Source organism: Bombus pascuorum, chromosome 2 (assembly GCF_905332965.1).
Source record: "Bombus pascuorum chromosome 2, iyBomPasc1.1, whole genome shotgun sequence".
NCBI classification, from domain to species: Eukaryota; Metazoa; Arthropoda; class Insecta; order Hymenoptera; family Apidae; genus Bombus; species Bombus pascuorum.
The window spans coordinates 3,315,365-3,334,148 of NC_083489.1; the positions used below are offsets into that span (position 1 = coordinate 3,315,365).

General features: G+C 44.4%; 1 protein-coding gene and 1 long non-coding RNA gene across 16 annotated transcripts in view; one reads left to right on the forward strand and one right to left on the reverse strand.

Annotated features, from left to right (window-relative positions):
- Nucleotides 1-18,784, reverse strand: part of LOC132916229 (uncharacterized) — a 210,210-nt gene that overhangs the window by 115,877 nt on the left and 75,549 nt on the right. The window lies entirely within an intron of this gene.
- The window catches only part of LOC132916222 (gamma-aminobutyric acid receptor subunit beta), a 100,145-nt gene continuing 94,919 nt past the window's right edge, over nt 13,559-18,784 (forward strand). For 5 of the 13 annotated variants that reach the window (XM_060976029.1, XM_060976032.1, XM_060976035.1 and 2 more), the window contains exon 1: nt 13,562-13,860. In XM_060976029.1, coding sequence (XP_060832012.1) covers nt 13,763-13,860 — 98 coding nt within the window. In that variant the 5' untranslated portion in view covers nt 13,562-13,762. Of the gene's footprint in view, nt 13,861-18,784 lie in introns of all 13 variants that reach the window. The other 8 variants (XM_060976025.1, XM_060976038.1, XM_060976026.1 and 5 more) reach the window with 3 other exon arrangements.

Consider the following 18,784-nt stretch of genomic DNA (forward strand, 5'->3'; position numbering starts at 1 on the left):
GAGTACACATGTACTCGTTGCGTATGAGAAGCCTCATACGCAAAACCTTCACCCTACGTTTTCGACTGTTTGATCACCCTGTATGGGCACGTGTATGTGTACGTACATACATGTACGTAGAAGATGGTCGATGATAGTGTTGAGGCACCCTTAGCTCTTTCATCCTTTTTTCCGCCTCGTTGTTGTACCGACTCGGAAGAGGGAAAACGGAAGGAGAGGAAGACGGAGAGAGTGGAAGAAAGAACATAGAGAAAAGGAAGGAGAGGGGAAGGAGAGAAAAGCAGAAAGTTGGCTGGATGCCAAGCCTGTTGAGCGCCACGCCCTGGGGAAAGAAAAGCAAACGAAAAGGGGATGGGCTCGGAGGCTGGAAAATCATCGCTGCGATTCGAGCCAGGTGCCGATCGGCCGACCGTCCGACCGACCGCTATATAGATATATACTCGCTCGACCAGGCCTTGTCGTTGCCTGTTGCATTCTCTGTGCTGAATACTTCCGCTCTAGGCGCGTCCAGAGGCTTTCCTTAGCATGTAGATGTAGTCCGGATACTCGTCTTTCCTCCGATAAAACGCCAGCCAGTTTTCCGCGTTTTCTCTGCCGCGAGTTTAGCGCGCCCGGCAAATTAGGATGTAACCTGGCGCCTGTGCGGCCATTAAATGCCAGTCAGGAAAGAATAAAGCGGTGTAAACACTGTTTTCTTCTCCTTTTTGTTCTCGTTTGTTTTTCTTCCTACTTGTTCTATCTTTCATTTTTTTCTTTTTTACTGGTTTTTTTTTTTTTTTTTTTTTTTTGGACATACACGCGTTACGTTACATTATCGTCGTAATGTACGAGTTTCAACGAGGGAAGGGAAGGAGGAGACGAACTTTATTCGTTGTTTAAAGCGTGGAACGTAACACGAGCGTTATTATCGTAAAGTGTCTTTTTTAAGTGAGATAATTTGGAAAGAAGCTTCGAGATGCTGTTGGTTTACGGAGAAGAATACTAGCAACGGTGGCGTTAGTTTAATGCAGAGTTTATCGCGGCTGAATTTTTCATCCTATACAACGTCCCCTCTTTCTCTTCCGCGTTTATTCGTTTTTCTTTCAAAGGTATACGAACAGGAAGGGACCAAGAAAGAAAGAAGAATCGCGTTGCCGCCTTATTCGCTCGCTGTCCCTTTAAAAACGAAGTTGCCAACGATTGTACGCAAAGTAACTGAGTTGCAAATTTCAGACATCAAGGTGAATTAGCGACTCGATGGTGCATTCTAATTTCTCTATCCTTCTTAAGGTGGCATTAATTCTTAAGTAGTCCCATGACTGTAGTAAATACTGATGGTAGTTGCCAGCAATAAATACTGCATAAAACACAAGTCCGTAAGCTTCCCACTAGGAGGATTCATTTAATCTCTCTGTAACTGTTTAATACTTAAACAATCATCCCAGGGGAGCGTGTGCCGAGGATTAACCAGAAAAAGTCGTTCGAAATTGCGACAGAGTAAATTATTTTCAATTTTAACGAACGAAGTAAAAGATAAATACAGCGGTAATGAATGACTCGATTAACATATTGTCATTTGCAATTTCTTTCGGCCGGCTTTTATCATTAAATACTGTTATTTAACGTCATAGTTGTGAAAGAAAATTCCAGCAGCTCGCACGAAAATAGAAAGAAAGAGAGAGACTATGTTTTTTAAACCAAAGAAATTTCTTTTATTTTTCTGAATTTTATAGATTATTATCCTACTACGATTTCCGTACCTATCTCGATAAAACACATTATTCATATTTCTCAACAATATTGATTTCTCACAACTTTTGCGCATTAATTCACCGTTTGATCCTCGATAGGTCAACATGCTTAACAAACACATTTATTCTGAAAAATTCATCGTTCCAAATATGTTGTAGAACGAATACGAATGTGTTATCTACTCATTTATCGGTTGTTTGCATAATGGATAATAGAACGACGACAAGGTCTGCACCTACACAGGTAGGATCTAGATAGGATCTCGACTACGTCTGACTGCCACCGATTTTATCCAACCTCGTGTTCGCGGTAAACGATAAGACTTCCGGTCATTACAAGGATTTTGCTATCCAGGAAAACGCGAACACAGCCGAACTTCTCTTCCTCGAGTAGACAGCAACCACCGTCTTTCGAGCGTGCAACCCTCGTGCATGGTGGCTGTAATAACAATTTATCGCGGGAAATAATCACGAACCGCGTCGGGTGAAACAAATGAAACCGCGTGGATTAGGAAATCGCAAAAAGGAAACGCTACGTCGCGCGTCCCGCGAAATATCGCGCTCCTTTTCTACACGGCCCTGAAAATTTATTATATGTTCGCGTTTCTGCAACGTATTACTCATTTCACGGCTCATAAGCGTCAGGGAGTCATAAACTGGCGAGTATCGATTGAAAAACTTGAAAAATTTCTGGCGGCAGAACGTTTCGTAAATAGAAAGAAAAGAATATAGAATAAATATAGAGAATAATAAATATCGGAGAATAAAGTGGAACGTAAATAAATCGAGACAAAGGAGCACAGAAGCGAAAGGAAACACAGATGAAATAACACGGTGCGAAGATGTAAAATAAAAGACAAATGCAGGGAACGCGGTGTAAAATGTAAAAATACGGTTTTTGTTGAATTTTTGTTAAATAGAACGGATGGAGAATAAATTTCATTGAAATCATTCTTGATGTTAGACACTCGACGTTGAATTATTTCTACGGTTTCAATAAAGCGCTTTAATTAGTGATTCACGATTATTCCGGTGCCTTCGCGGAGTTAAATTGGACAATCTTATTTATGAGGAACACGGATTCCTGGAGAACCAGAGACGCCTCGAAACGCCGGTGAACCGTGTCGCGTGATATTACGAAGTCAAGTTAGGGACCATGAAACGTAGGATAGCAATTGTACATGAACGATCTGGGTATCGGTGGGACGATACCGAACCCAGATCCGAGTCAAAATGACAGATACGTTTCAAAGTTTGCCGTGGATTCGGAATTTCGGACGAAACCAGAAGGGACAAACCATCGAAGCGATCGCGTTTCGATTTGAACTAGCGGCATCGATAAGCAAGGCACGATAGCCGAAAATCGAGGAAATCGATAAGCAAGGCACGATAGTCGAAAATTGAGGAAATCGATAAGGAACTCTGATTGTTTCGATGCGAATTGAAATTCGGCGATATTCGTTTCAACGAAAATTTATTACGGAGATTCTCTTAACTGTAAAGTCCTTGTGGTGTTGTTAATTGAAAGAAGGTAAGAAAAGGAAGATAGATGAAAGAAAAGGAAAAGAAAAGTAATGCGTTTCATCGTGAGTCTACCAAAGGTCTTGCCAATAAGAGGCTTAGAGTCCAGAATAGTAGAGACCAAGTTAGAGAATATGTATACCACTATCGCTCATAATTATTCAAACAACATCGATAGTCGATGCACATTTCTTGAATAATTTAAATTTAATACACGTACAATTTCTAATCGATAATACGATCGAAATAATTTTTAATACTGCAATAAGAAACTGTATGTGTTAAGAAAAGTAAGGAATCTTTACATGATTTTTGTGGCAGAAACAAAGTAAATAATACAAAGTGTATCGAAGAATTACGAGTACTACTACATGTAGGAAAAAAAATAATTGGACAAGACGTTTTACTGCGTATGTTTTTAGCGACGAGCGAGGACCACCATCTTAAAGATTATACAAATGAGCAAAAATAAATTTAGATTCAATTACGACAGTTCCAAAGAAAAAGGCAGAAAGGGAGTTATACAAGAAACAGACGGCGCCGCAAATCACGGTAATCATCCTTACAAACTCGACGCCTTACCCAACCGCAGTTACGAGTGTAGAAAAACTGCTTAACGAACCAAAAATACTCGGTGTCAAACGCTAGCCTACAATAAACCCCAAACCAAACCACCGCTCGAGCCGAAAAAATCCCATGCAAATACCAACAATCCTCGCCTCTGTGTAATCGACCAACCCTCCCTCTAAAAAAAAAAAAAAAAAAAAAAAAAAAAAAAAATAGCAGAATGATACAGGAATGGTATCAATCCCATGAAAAACTCAAAGACTTAATCTCGTTTGAAAATACACTTCAATCTATCGTACTAACAATAAAACAACTAAGTTCTTCTTTGCTTTCCTTAAGCTCGCATCTTTCTCGAAGCACTCGGAATAAAACGAAGAGGAAAGAAAGGAAGCAAACCCAAGGGGATGATGAAACATAAGGCCACCATTACGATGGATGTGTGTTGCGAAGAATGAAATATCTGCAGACCGAAATACGTATACTCGTGAGGATCTATATACACTGCCGGCTTTAAGTATCACGACATCTACCGGTTAGATTTACTGGAAAACTCTAACAAAGTTTCACTTTGCTTGATATTATACGTTATAGGACACACGTGTTTCGAGTGAAACAACTGATTTATAATAAAATAACGAGAGAATCAAAATTGAAGAGAGTAATGTATAGCTGTGAATTTATGCTAAATATCGATAGATATCTCAATGTGTACTTATGGTCGACAGTGTACGTATTTGTTTGCTCTGATTCCTATCCTTCGAAACGTGCTATAATCAAGCTCTAAGAGGAGTATATTAGCGAAGAACGGATCGGCTAGCGAGAAGACTTCCGCGTACGGGCAATTCAACTTAGTCTTCGTGGTCGGTGTATCATTTCGGGCCGGTGCGGTCCGTAGAGAGCAACGAGCGGAGTCGAGCCGAGGCGGGACGAGGCGAGCAACGTTGGCGTGTACGGCGACGAGGAGAGAGCGCGCCTCGTTCCGGCGCGCAACGTTGGCCAAGATCAATAGACGGGCCACGAGCCATCATCCCAGGCGACAGAGAACCCGCTGGTTTTGATCTCTCGCGCAAGCGCCCCCCGTCCGCGTCGTTACTCCGCGTCGGCTGCCGCTCCGTTAATAACGGCCACGCTACCGGCTATAATGATAACGTCATCAGAGAAATTCGATCAGGGCCAGGAATTCTGCGTGCATATGTACGTACTGTTCACGCTCGGTCACGCACATTCGCCAAAACGTCGCTAATACGAAAGGGGCGGTTTGCTTGGACGAGAGGCTGGATCGTAGATCTCGAGGCTGGGGTTTGCAGGGGGAGAAGGACGATTGGCCAAATCCAGAGGGTTTACTGATACGTTCGATCGGTCGCGTTAATTTGATTTAGTAATTCGGTTTGTTTGGGAGGCGCACGGATGATTTGGGACGAGCGTGTGTACGCGGTGTGCCGGATGGTGTTCGGTGATTTAAGGGGCTCAGGTTGAAGGAGGAGCAATCGTGGCAAGAAATACGAGAGGCGTTTTTTGCTTCGGGGGTATTTCACTTTCTAGGGCGAGAACGAAGGAGATAATTATTAAGAAACATTTACGGGGGCTACAAATGTGTCACGTAGTTTTATTTTCCAATTAAATTCTATGCATTTCATTTTGTATAATGTGACATTTTTGTAGTTACGCGAATGTACTATTAAACTATAGGAAATTTAATATACTTGAACTTAATTAATTCGTATGTAAATGTTATTATAGGCGCAATCTTGTGCTAGCACGTTTCATTGTTACTGTAACTCCAATTTCTCTTTCTATTTTGATCGAGTTATTTACGTTACTGAATTTGTCAAACGGTAGTCTACGTTGGTAACAAATTTTTCCATGAATATTTCGAAGCAACAGAAATGAATATAATTATAAAATCAATAGTATTGTAAAATTTAAAAACGATCGAAAAGCGTGTTAATTCTCTTTGAACAAATATGTGGTCTAAGAGACCAAAGATATCCCCAGCATGCTATTTATTTCGTCATCGTATTTTTCAAACAAAAGTATAGATTGTGCCCCAAATAAATCAACATTTCGAGTTCTGAGAAACTAGCGAACGATATAAAAGATAAAAGTAAATGAAACATTCTGGCCACGAATTAATTATTTCGTGAGAATTCCGAGGTTGTGTGTGTGTTTTAGAGTGACGGTTGGAACGATGTGGTTGTAATCGAAACAACTGTACCCCAGCTGGCCCATTAGAGGGGATGAAAATAACGCGTGAGCCTGACCACTGACCTATACTACTTACGAGGGATTCTCTTTCTCTCTTTCTCTCTCTCCCTTTTTCTCTGTATCCTCGATACCCTAAGGCCAGGGCTAGGGGCAAACGCTCTTAATATGTGCCAATTTATTTCGGTTCTGTCGTTAACCTCGTGACAATTTTGGACGTGTGACGAAAGTTTAATTTATGTCACCGGCAACTGCACGGACATATGAATATTATCGTAACCAAAATGGGCGAACGTGACGTTTCGTTGATATTAACACGAAACGGAGATAAATATCGAACACTGCTTAATGTGCCTTGAAACGTTTCTCGGTATAACAACCCACGATATGATTACATCGAAACACGTACTTTTTACACGTGTACAAGTACGAAAAGATAGATCCAGTCGTAATGTCGCGAGTTGTTCCAGATCGCGAATGAAATCACACTCCGTATGTATAAATAACATTGTTAGAAGACAAATGCGCCGGTCAGGAGATACGTATCGAGAGTAAGCAAAATTATTCTGTTTTCGAGTATGCACAGACAACGTAAACCGCCGCTTGCGCAAGTTCCTTTATCCTCTACTATGAAAATATCCAAGAAATACACTGTGCGAAGCATTAACCTTAGCCATATTGTACCGACATAAATCATCGTCGATTACAACTAAATAATCGATAAAAAGGAAACCGTAGGAAACACAAGTAGATAGAACGAGACGAAGCAAAGCGCGAAGATTCACCGTAAAACGCCGAAAGACAAACTCGACGCGTTTATAACTCGCAAAATTACACGCGTTTGCTCGTGACGCGTGGAAATCTCAGCTCGACAACATAGATACGAAAGACAGGGGTGGAAATCGGAAGCAGACAGGCAAATAGAGAAACAGACAAACCGGTAGAGGAAAAGACAGAAAGGGCGTGAAAGTAGTACTTGCACGTGTCGCTTTGTGATGAATGCCGAAGCGGAATTCACGAGTGCGGGTCTAAGACGAAGATTTGAGGAGAGAACATGCTCCGCGCTTTCGTGCACCCGCCACCCCAAGTACAATGACACGTACAATATACACGTTCGTATTGACGAACGCGTCGACTCGACGATCGTTTCTAGATCGAAAATAATTTTGCCCTGATCTTTACACTTTTCATACGATCGATTAACTGTAGAATCGCGATGGTAACGCCAATGTTGTACGCGAACAAGGAACATGTACGAGTTTCACGACTCGTCGTGACTACCTCCAATTTACTCGAGATGCACGATCGTCTAAGACGCAGCAGCCCCTCTTCTTTTAATTAAACGTTAGTCTCTTAATTAGAGGCGGTATTTTATATTTGATACTCCGTGTTTCATTCCGTCCCGCTTGTTACGAGCACTGGTCGACAAAAGGGACGATGTCGCGCAGCGCTAATTAGAAATCTTTGTCCATAATTTTTGTCTGCGATTAAGGTAATCGGCCGGGACAACGAGGTCAACGACGAAGACAGTATCAGCTCGCCATACAGCGGTACGATCGCGTCGAATGACTCCACAATGAGGCGTCTAGCCAGGAAACGCCGCGTCCTTAATTAAAACAACCGCGCGTCCACGCTCGATTCTGGCTTTCTTTCGGCAATTTTCTCCCATCAAATCAATTTTCCGCAATTAACGAGCATCTTCTCGACCATCTTTTCTATACCTTTAAACAGAGACACGCATATAGACGCGTATGTATAGACGCTGCGCGTTAAGATTACAAAGAAAAGAAAAGAAGAGACACTTCGTATACACGTGTTCGCGAGGAACACGCGTCGCGTTAAGCCTCGACACAGTTGGTCCGTGAGGCTCGCTGTACAGGTTCAATTTTAAATGGGACGCTCTGGAGGTTGGACGGCGTACACGCTGGATGCGGTTATTAACGCGGATAGAGGCTGCTGTTCTCCCTTTTAATTAGCTGGCATCCCCGTGGACGCGTTAAGAAGGAAATAACGTGGTGGACGTGGCCTGTCGGCTGACAGGAGCAGACGCTCCTGTCAAACGTGTCCGAATGAGAATGTAGAGCGCGGGGTACAGGGGTGATCGATCGTGTGTCTCTGGAGCTTTACATTTCGATACCGTTTCTATCCGTCCGGCCCCGATAAGCACCGGAGCGGATCTTTATTTCGAATAAAATCCAATTTTCCAAACTGCTGGAATAAAGAAATTTATCGAGCCGCGTCCTCTCGACGCCGTCCTCAAATATTTTTCTATCGTTCGACGACAGACGCTGGTCGGAATCCTTCCGTGCAGAGAACCGCGCCGTTTCGTCCTTTTTCCGCTTCCTTCCATCCTCTTCTCTCTACTCGCGAGATCAAATAGAGGAAGAATCTTAACCAACGTCGAACGAAATCTCTCTCTTCTTCCCGTTCTTCTACTTCTTTTTCCTCCTCCTCCTCCTCCTTTTCTTTTTTCCTCTCTTCTATCGAGTTTTAAATGTACACCCGGAAACGAAGCTGCCACGAAAGAAAGATCCGATCGGACGGGAGTGAGGAAGGCGAGTCCTACGAATTCGATGAATCGAGGAATTTACCGAGACCCCGCCGGGACACTCGAGGATTATTTTCATCCCCGGAAATTCGACTGCCGCTCTGCAAGCTCCTTTTCTTCCTTCTTCTTTTCCTCGTCGTTTGCCTCTACCCTCCCAACATCCGTACCCTCCACCTCCTTCATTTTTTCTTTTTTTTTTTTTTTATACCCTTACACGCTCCTAGTTTCTGCCAAAGCTTCTCCTTCACGACGATCGCAATTATATTCCGAGTCGACCCGCCACGGGTAAATATGTACCGAGACGCGAGCGCGACGAGATACAAAAGCGTTTCCCCTGCTATAATCCGCGTTTATGAAAGAGAAACAAAACGCTGAAGGAAATTAAAGTAGACTTTAGTGAACGGCGAACGGTGGCAGTGAGACGGCAGCTAGCGAAAAGGGTGGGAAAGAACGTTCAATCAGGTGGCTGAAATTAGACCGAGCGCTTCTTAGAAAATATCAAAATAGCGTGGCTAACCGAGTGACTCGGAGTAGACAACGACCGATCATATCGATGACGTAGAGAAATGTGAGCAAGAGAGCCGGCCGATGCAGGGGAAAAATATTCTTTGTACGTATTAAGCGGTTCAAGCGACTCGTGATAGAAGCTTTTCAGATCCGCGAACTCGCATCCATGCGAAATAAAATCGCCGCCGACTCGTAATAACTCGCCGTGGCCAATATACACCGGAGAAGGTCGACGATCGTTCGAGACCACCCAAAGATACTTTCGAATATTCTCTCGTTCTCTATTCAACCGGTTGATCAACCTCTTGACCGATTCGTTTCACCGGAACATCCCACGGTATCGGTTTCGAAATGACCACTTGCTCCCGGCGTGATTCGATCGAATGGAAAACTCGATTACACGCGTGTCAAACGCAATATTTGTAACGCAACACGTGTGGTGCTTCGCATGATATTTCGTCAATTCTGTCCGTGTGTTCGTAACAATACGATCGTAATCGTAACAATACCGGCTTTCGAGTAAAAATTGACCAACGGTTTGCCGAAGTTTCACTGACCGAATTCATTAAACGCGCGAAAGTAACAGAAAGAGGTAACCAGACCGATGGAAACAGAGAGACGAATAGAAAGAAGGATAGAGGAAGAGCCCTTGAAAAGGTATTCCAGTTTCGAGGATCGCGGCAGGAATCGATCCCGTCGATATGCAACGAAGATTCGACAATGGGTTCTCGAGTTACCGCGAAATGCCACCGTTAAACCGTCGAACGAACTTTTGCGCGAGCAATAGTTCGAGAACCGTAATATCGACTCTGTTCCCCTCTGTCTCTGTCCTCGTTCGGACAACCAACGCTCACCCTCTGACCTCTCTCTCATTCGCGGCTCACTTCCTGCACATTCAGCCGTGCGAATGCACCGGGCGAAACCTTGCGCTCGGTTAATTCGCGAACACTACCGATACCAAGCACCCTTCCTGTTAAAATCGCAACTGAAATTCTTGTTTCGGTGTCCACATCGTGTATGTCGTTATCGTGTATGCTGGCATCCTCCTTTGTAATCAATGGCAAGCACGGAAAAGTGTCCCTCAAAGCTCGAACGCTCTCTGTCGAGGCTCCTACATACATATAGATGTGCTTAACCTGATAGATTGCTAACTACGCTTGGTGGTGGTTCGTTTACTTTCATGGCCATAGTAGACGACTCATTTGATGCTGCCTTACGCTCCGTGACACGATGTAATGGAAAATAAAATACAATTTTGATGGATCGAATAATTTAATCTTTGTTTTTTCATTTTATTTCCTTTTTCTCTTTTTTTTTTGGAATATGTAACGTCAAAAACGAATCTCTCGTTTTATTTAAATTTTCGTTTATTGTGGTTAAGAAATTGATATAACTTGAAGATAAAAAAGTAAATGGAAGGCGTCGAAAACGATGAGTTAATCTTCTAGGAAAAAATCGATCGTAACTCTTTAGATTTCGAAATTCGCGTGTTTCGTCGCCACAAGGTTTCCGCGCCCTTATTTCTACATTTTTATGAACTGTGTATACCGGGCACGAGACATCGAAAACCAATGCCATACTAACATCACCCTAAAATTCAAACTACGTTACAGGCCACGGTGTATTCGCGGTGTATTCAGACATTCCTATACGAAATCTTAAGGCAGCATCGTGTGTCGCATCCCGTTTTCAGCAGTAGCACGCTCTGCGGTAGAAAGAGGCCAATAAAACTTGCCCCGTATACTGCCTCGTTTTATCCTCGCCATTCTATTGTACGCAAGGAACAAAACCAGAGCTACATCAACGATATCCTTTTGAAATCGAAAAATATATTCGAAAAAAAAAGCTGCGATGAATAACACGGTGCGCTTTTAAACCTTCGGTTGGGGGAACAAACAAAAATTAGCAACTCGGCGCTATTCGATAATCGAGACAGGGTCAGAAACCATCGATAAAGAAATCCCACGAAGAACGCACATTGTGCGTATATCTCGATATAGGGAATAAAATAAAAAATGGGAAAAATGATAGAGGAAGAAAAATTGGAAAAGCGGAAAAAGCTTTCGACGAATGGGGCACCCACAAAGACAGGCTTTCACGAGCAATTGCATCGAAAGGTTTCGAACGGGATACCTGACGGTTTGCGTGGTCGGTTTGAGTACGCAGGTGTGCACGCGCAGACGCGCGTTTGCACTGCGTATTCAATGTTTGTCCCGCAAGCACAGAAAGAAGGAAAAAGAGTGCTTTCGATTCAGAATCACGCGGTCGGAAAGAATGTGCATCTGGTCGGCCTGCGACGATTCCAATTACTCTGCTTCACTAGCCAGCACGCAAGAGAGGCGCGGATTTTCTTACGCGAACGTGTGGACATGCATATGTACGTACGTTCTTTCCCTTTTGTCGCCCTGTGTATTTCGTCTTTGTGACGTAAACCGGTGTTTAGCGATACACGCGCTGAATGAACCTCGGCCAGTCACGTTCTCTGTACAGGCAACCGGCAGATATGCAAAGTTCAAAATTAAACACGGAACAACTTCCTTTGTTGGAACGAAAGATTCTCGGATGCTGGTATATAATGGACGTAAATTTTAGATACAGTTGGAAGAAAAATGTTTCGTATCTTTCCATATCGTTGATACAAGCGGTTAAGAGTTCATAAATTCAGGTGAAATAGGAAATTACAAGAAAGAATAATCGGTAAGTGTCTTGAACGAATCTGGCCAGGCGCAAAAGGGACGACTAATTTATAAGAGTCGATAATTTCGGTTTGTACTAAAAGAATAAAAATTATCCATGCCCTAAAAAAAGAACGACAAAGTAAACATTTATCGCGTAGGAATCGGTATAACTAAAACATTCGAGGAATCTCGAAAGCGAGCGAAACTGTATAGAATCGAGTCAGTAGTTCAAGACCGCGGGCTAAACGTCCGATCGTCGACAACCGAGGAAAGAAAGAAGAAGAATCGAGGAGGACGAAAGGAAATAAAGAATTATTCTCGTTGTCGTCCATTACGAAGCCTTGAAACAGCGAATCAAAGAAAACCACGGGTAAATTCCAAGGAGAGGAAAATACGCTCGCAGGAAAGAAGTTTGGAGTGAAATAGACAGTCAGGAAAGTAGTCGGCGGAGGTGAAAAGCATTCTTGGTGGTTTCGAAGCAGTCAGACACGGGAGGACTAATCAGGGACGAAAGAGCAAGGCAAGGTAAGCAGGGGAACAAGCAGGCAGGCAGACAGGCAAAGCAGGTAGGCAAAGCAAGCAGGCAGGCAGGCGAAACAGGCAGTCAGGCAGAGATAGGCAGGGAAGCAGGCAGGAAGAGAGGAAGGAAGAGCGCTTGCGCGCTGGTACGGCCGGGCTAGACGCGAGAGCCGCCACTCCCGAGCGCGTAGCGGTGTAGCGCGGGTGCTGACCGAGTGTCCCCGTGAGAAGAGCGAGAGAGAGTGCGAGAGCGAGCGAGCGAGCGAGAGTGCGAGAGCGAACGAGAGCGAGGAGAGTGGAGAAGAGAGAAGAATGTCCATCGTGGAAGGAAGGATCCCTAGGAAGCGGAGCCTGCGGCAGGACATCTTCTACGATCAGGCGGCTCCGTGCTTGTAGGACGAAAAGAACGGAAGAGAGGATTCTCTTCGAAGAGGATCTCGCCGCTATCTCCCTCCTCCACCACACAAGCCCCTTGATCGTTCCCTGTTCCCCAGATAACGTTGGTCCTCGTCCTTCTTTCCCAGGTGAACGAAAACGGAGGAACGAGAGGCTCGTCTCGTCTCGCCGACAAAATTGAACCAGAAGGTGTAAGCCGTCAGAGGAGAGAACGCTGGCAGAGGTACGAAGCAGTGCGTTTGGAAGGAAAGCTCGCGCCGGAGCATCGCGCGATTTAGTGAACAGAGGAAAGCATCGTGCTCGTGAAACCTGCGTCGCAGGGTTGAAAATAGAAGGCGTGTTAATAATATCGTGGAAATCGACCCGGGGACTATGTATGCGTTAAATCAGTGAGCCACAAAGATAACGAACGCTGGTGTGACACGGGTACACGATAATCGCACGTACTCTGCGAAGCTTCGAAACGAAAGGAGAACGATACAGATCGAGGGAAAGAAAAAGAGAGAGGAAAGTTGTTCTATACGTTGGAGAAAGTAGGAAAGGAAAGATCTCGTTGTGATCTAGTGGCGAGTGACAAAGAGGAGAGAGACTACTACTCTCCGCGCGAGAGCTCGAGGAGCACCGGTCTCTCGAGGCTCGGTCGCGAGCAAGAGATCGTGTGAGGTGATTGGATTTCGAGCTGCGATACACAGTGTTTCCGAGGAAACGTCGAACGCGAGTGTCAGTGAAGCCAAGAGATCTGGGTGAAATTCAAGTAGTAGCTGACTTTACTAAGCAGACCAGGCTGAACCGTGAATAAAGAGGAAAAAGTACAAGGAAAACGGAGAGAGCGAAAAGCGGACGGAGAGAGCAAGACGGAGGTAGGAGGGCGGGGCGGGTGGGTGGGAGGTAGGGTGGGAGGAGGAGGAAGGAGGGAGGGTGAGACGCGGACGGCACGCAGAGAGGCGCCGGGTCAACGCGCCAGGTAACAACGCCTCAGGACATCCGCTGACGTCCTCGTCGACGTCCTTGTCGTTGTCCTCGTCGTCATCGTGAACGGCAACGCGCCGTGCTTCTCCTCGAACGTGGACATCCCGTCTTGTTCCACGGATAATATGATGTCCTTCCACGCCGCCTCCTGGACCTTCGCCCTCCTCGCGGCCACGGTCGCGTTGCTGCCCGCCACGCATCGTGCTCCGTTCGCGCAAGCCGCGTAAGTACAATTTCTTCCCTGTCTTTTTACTCCTCGCTCGATGTATCGCGTTTCCGTTTCCTTCGAGGTTAATCCGATTTTCTCGTAAACGGCACGTTCCGCGAAGTAAGTAATCGTCGAATCGCCTAAAAAAGAAAGATTCTAGTCGATCCGATGGTTTTACCATCCAACGTGATTCTATTTCTAACAGCGACGCGTCTCGTTGCTCGAACGAGGCAGTCAAATAGAACGAGTAATCGCGTAGGATCGGTAAATGCACCGGTATCCGTGCGTAATCTGAAAACCCGGACGTGATGTCAGGCCACCAAAAGTAGAGACGCGTAATTTGCGAGGGTAGAAACGTAGCCGAGCACGTCTAAATCGATAGACGCTGAAACTGTTGGCGGACTTGCCGCGTGTATGCGAAGGTCTCTTTGAACTTTACGCTGTGTTCCGCTCGAAGTTGATGTACACCCACCTCCGCGGTGAGACAGTCACGCGCTCACATTAGGCGAACTCACGAACTCGAGTCTCCGACAAACTCTCCGAGAATAATTCTCTCTCTTGTCGTGACCTCGAACGGACGCCGAGTCGAAGTTAATCGACGAAGCCTAATGTGCCTAGAATACCACACGCTGGCAATCGATAGACTTGCAGCTGATTCTACGGCGCGAGCTAGGTGCAAGGATTTAATTAATGATCCATAATCCTATATCTCGATTACGTGTTTCGCCTGCGGTGAGCCGTGCATGCACACCCATCGAGGCACGCGAAATTGGTCGATAAACGGCTATAATGGGCACGATAGAAAGGCGAGAAAAACAATCACCTCGTTTGAGTTACGCGCGCGTTACGTTGCGATCGCATTTTCGACCATCTGGTTCTACATACGATTTCAAGTCCACGTGCGAGCGTGTATTACGCGAAACATCTATCTTTGACACGGTACCGTCGACAATACGGAGCTGCGAGGTTGTACAGTGTACAGCCTTCTCCGGTGTCTGGATGTACGTTCGTGATTGCATGTAAATGAGCGGAAACATGCAGGCTACGTTGCATGCCCAGACATACGACACACCAGCCGGGCGCACACGCTCTTTCAATGATCACAATGACGCCACCCCTCGTGACTTCAAGACGCCTTGTCGTCGTCTCGCGCTTTAATAGTCGCGACGCGTTCCCTGTTACGTTAAAAAATTCATTTGTCGAGCAATTATTGCGTCGTCCGATCGTAGCAGTTGCTCTCTAATTAGTCTACGTTTAGTCCTCGTCTTAAACGTCTCTCTTCTGTTTCAACGCGAAAAATTTCTCTCTCGATCGTTTATCTCCTATGTATCTTTCCTAAAGTTCATCTTTCGACTTTCTGTGCCTCTCTCTGATTCGACATTCGTTTACCTATACTACTTCAACGATTCTACCACGACTCGCAATTGATAAAAAATCAACAAAGTAATTTTACGAATCACAAACACACGATTAAAGAACTTGTCACTTGATAATTATCAAAAACCGATAATATCAGAAACAAAATTGCTAAATTTGTACGGTATGACGCTAGAAAGGGAACGAGAGAGGGGATTGTATGGGATCAAAGGTCTCGTAAAGGCAAACATGCTGGCTTTATAACGTTTAATAACCGAATGGAATATACATTTGGTTAATAAATACACGATCGTGTGTGTGCGACGCAGGAAGGTTTAGTCGGTACACAGCCAGTGTCTCGAGAGTGACAGCAGCACCGTGAGAACAATGGCGAAGCTGAAATTAGTTGTACCGGCTCATCCCTTCTCGCATTAACGCGCGATCCAGTTGCCTCGTATATGTGTAATCCGCAAACGTTTCTGTAACCCGAGCGCCTGATATCGAGCGCTATTTTCCGACAATGTTTAACACGTTTACTTATCAACCGCCGCTCCAATGACAGCTTAATCGATTACAATAATAGAGATAGTTTTCAAAATGCACCATCATCGATAGTGACGCGGTGTTTTACAGCGAGGTCACTTTTTTCTCAATTTTCCTCGGTGAAAGGTATTGTTCATAAATTGTTGTTACGAATAGAGAATGTAGGTTATAAGTCTGAAATCTCAAGAGATAAAAGAGAATAAAAAAGATGTGATTAATCGACTCGATGTCGTTTGATAGAAGAGGCAAATTAATTTTACCGTAGAATAACAGTAACACTATCAATAAAGAACGAACGCTGCTATGAACAGTAACACTGAATCAAGGATTCTAGTTACATAATACGCATTACAAAGGAGCGAGTTAACATTCAAGCGGAAACGTTATCTAATACTTTGTATAATTTTTGATTTACGAGACTTTATCCGATTGTGGAATTGAATCCAAAGGATTCGTAATACAAACATTACGTCAGAGAGAAAAATTACAGAACGGAAAAAGGTCAGACAGATAGGAAACGATACCCTTTAAAGAAACGTCGAAATTTCTCAGGAAGAAAACTAAAGCCTCGAAGGGAAAGACATGGCTTTATCCAACGAAACGGCGCTCATCTAATTACGTTGCAATCCTATTTCCATCGTGTATACGTAGCGCATCGAACTGTTTACAGAAAATCGTATCAACAAAATCCTCGTTCAATCCGCAACGATATTAACCTTAGCGAGGAAGGCGGTCCGTGGGACGCTCGCAACAATTTTGGCCGAGACTACGATCTAATCCAGGAAGAGGATGGGAAGAGGGTAGTTAGGTATAGTCGAAGGGATTATCAATATTTACGCTCTTCCAGCAAGCTCACAGCTCGGGTCGTTCCACCTGTTTTCTCCTCGAGGGCCGTGCCTCTCTGTAGCCTCCTCCAAACCCCTAAGAGTACCAACCGCGGACGTTCTGTAGTGTGGTATCGGTGATCGCAGTAGAGCTCTCGAGCAAGAGGGTGCTCCCGACGTGGCAGAGCTCCAAATCCTCCTACGTTACCACCCTCTCGCACCGCTGTCGTTACCACCACTCTCTTCGACCCACCGCCAACCGATTCCTGGTCCACCGACACATATCAACCCTCTTTTTCTTATCGAGAGGAACGTTCCTTTTCTTTCTATCTTCCTTGCTTCGTTTCCTCCACATCGATGATTCTATTTTTATCCGGCTACAGCTCACACCCCCGTATCTTATTCTCCCCTTTTTCGGTCACCCGGACCAAGCTCGACCCGGAATCGTACTCTTGCCACCATCTTCATTGACGTTTTCTTCTTCTCTTTCCTGGTCCAAGCCCAGCTTCGTGAATATGCCGGTCGTAGATCCATAAGGGCGGACAGCCACCGTTCTTCCATAGTCGAGTAGTACGTCCCCGATTTCATGATTGAAACGGGTCTGAAATGGGTTCCACGTACACAAGGAATATGAAACAACGTTTCTTCGAGCGGCACGGGGCTTCGGGCTAAGCGGACGTTCGTTTTCTCTCACTCCCTCGCTTTATCTCTCTTTCTCTCTCTTCCTCTATCTATCTATCTATCTATCTATCTATGTCTATCTTTCTCTTTCGCTTCTCTTTCTCTTTGACATTTGAGGTCGCTGTTTTGAGTGTTTTTCTTCGCGTCTTCTTTTCATCTGAACGAAATCTACTATATTCGTGTCAAAAATGTATGACCATGAAATATACGTACGTTTAGACGTGTACAAATCTTGTAATGTTGCTTTAATTTAAAAAATTGTGTAAAAATCGATGTAACAGCGAGAGGAAGAATATAAACGATGGTTAAATTGAACGCTCGAAAAGACGAAAGATTCTCGTGAAACGAGCTAGCATCCGTAAAGACCACGGTTGCTCCGAATGGTCGCGACAAAGCGGGACTCCAGAGCGGAGAAGTGTCGAAGAAAGATCAGAAGGTCTGTGATCTTGGAGCACCGCTCGCGACGTATAATGACGATGTCGTTAACCGCGGCGCGTCATCTTTCCCCTGGACGGTTCTGTGAAAGCGAATCTCGTGGGCGGAAGGGCGCGTGCTGCAGGACTAACAGGAATTGAAAACGCTACGGATACTCGTGCGGTCGCGAATGGTCGTGTTTTTGCCGTGAAAGCCGGCAGAATCGTCTACCACGGAAACGAGAGAAAACGTGCCAAGTCATTCGGCTTGGTCTGACCCACTTTTCGCGGAAGCGTAAAACGCGCGCACTTTGCGACGACGATCCGACGAAACTGATTCTCCTTTCTCCCCCTGTGCTTCTATATAGTTACACAGCTGCCTCGCGTTTTTTCTTCTCTCCTTCCACTTTTCCTCCCTTTTTCCCTCCTTTTTTTATCTCTGTTCCTCTCTTTTTTCTTCCTTTTTCTTTTTTTTTTTTTTTTTTTTTTTTTCAGTAGACACAATGAATGACGGTTGAAGAGCATAACTCTTGAAAAGAAATCCCAATTTCGTCGCGCGGGTTCCCAAGCCCGGCCTCTGCGCGAAGCCTCGCAAGCCTCGACTTTGTAATTCTGCGATACTTCCTGAACTCGACGAACCACGTACTTGTAAATTGCTTAAGCTATTTGCTAGAGACATTCTTTGAAATACTTTTTTACAGTTTCGTTAGATGGTAGATATAGACGTTTCTCTCGTTTCTTTTCTAACTTTAAACTATTCAGAAGCCACACTGATCAGCCCTACAAATTCAAGTCGTAAAAAAGTAATAGCGTTAGAAATATTATTTATTAAGATTTTCCTTGAAATTTTCGATTATCTATGGCACTTTGTTGTGTTGAGTATTTTTATGCTCGAATGCAGTAATTGCGGAGTTTATCATTTATTCAGCTGTGAGATAAACGTATTAAGTTGCAGCATATGAAATGTGCGAATTTATTTTTCTCAAAGTTCTAGACGATATATGTAACGTTTATAAGAATCGTATAAAGAAAAGACAATGCCAAACTCCAAAATAATGTACAAGACGTATACAAAAATATTTATTGGAAAGAGAGAAGCTTTACAAAATTTATTTAAGAAAA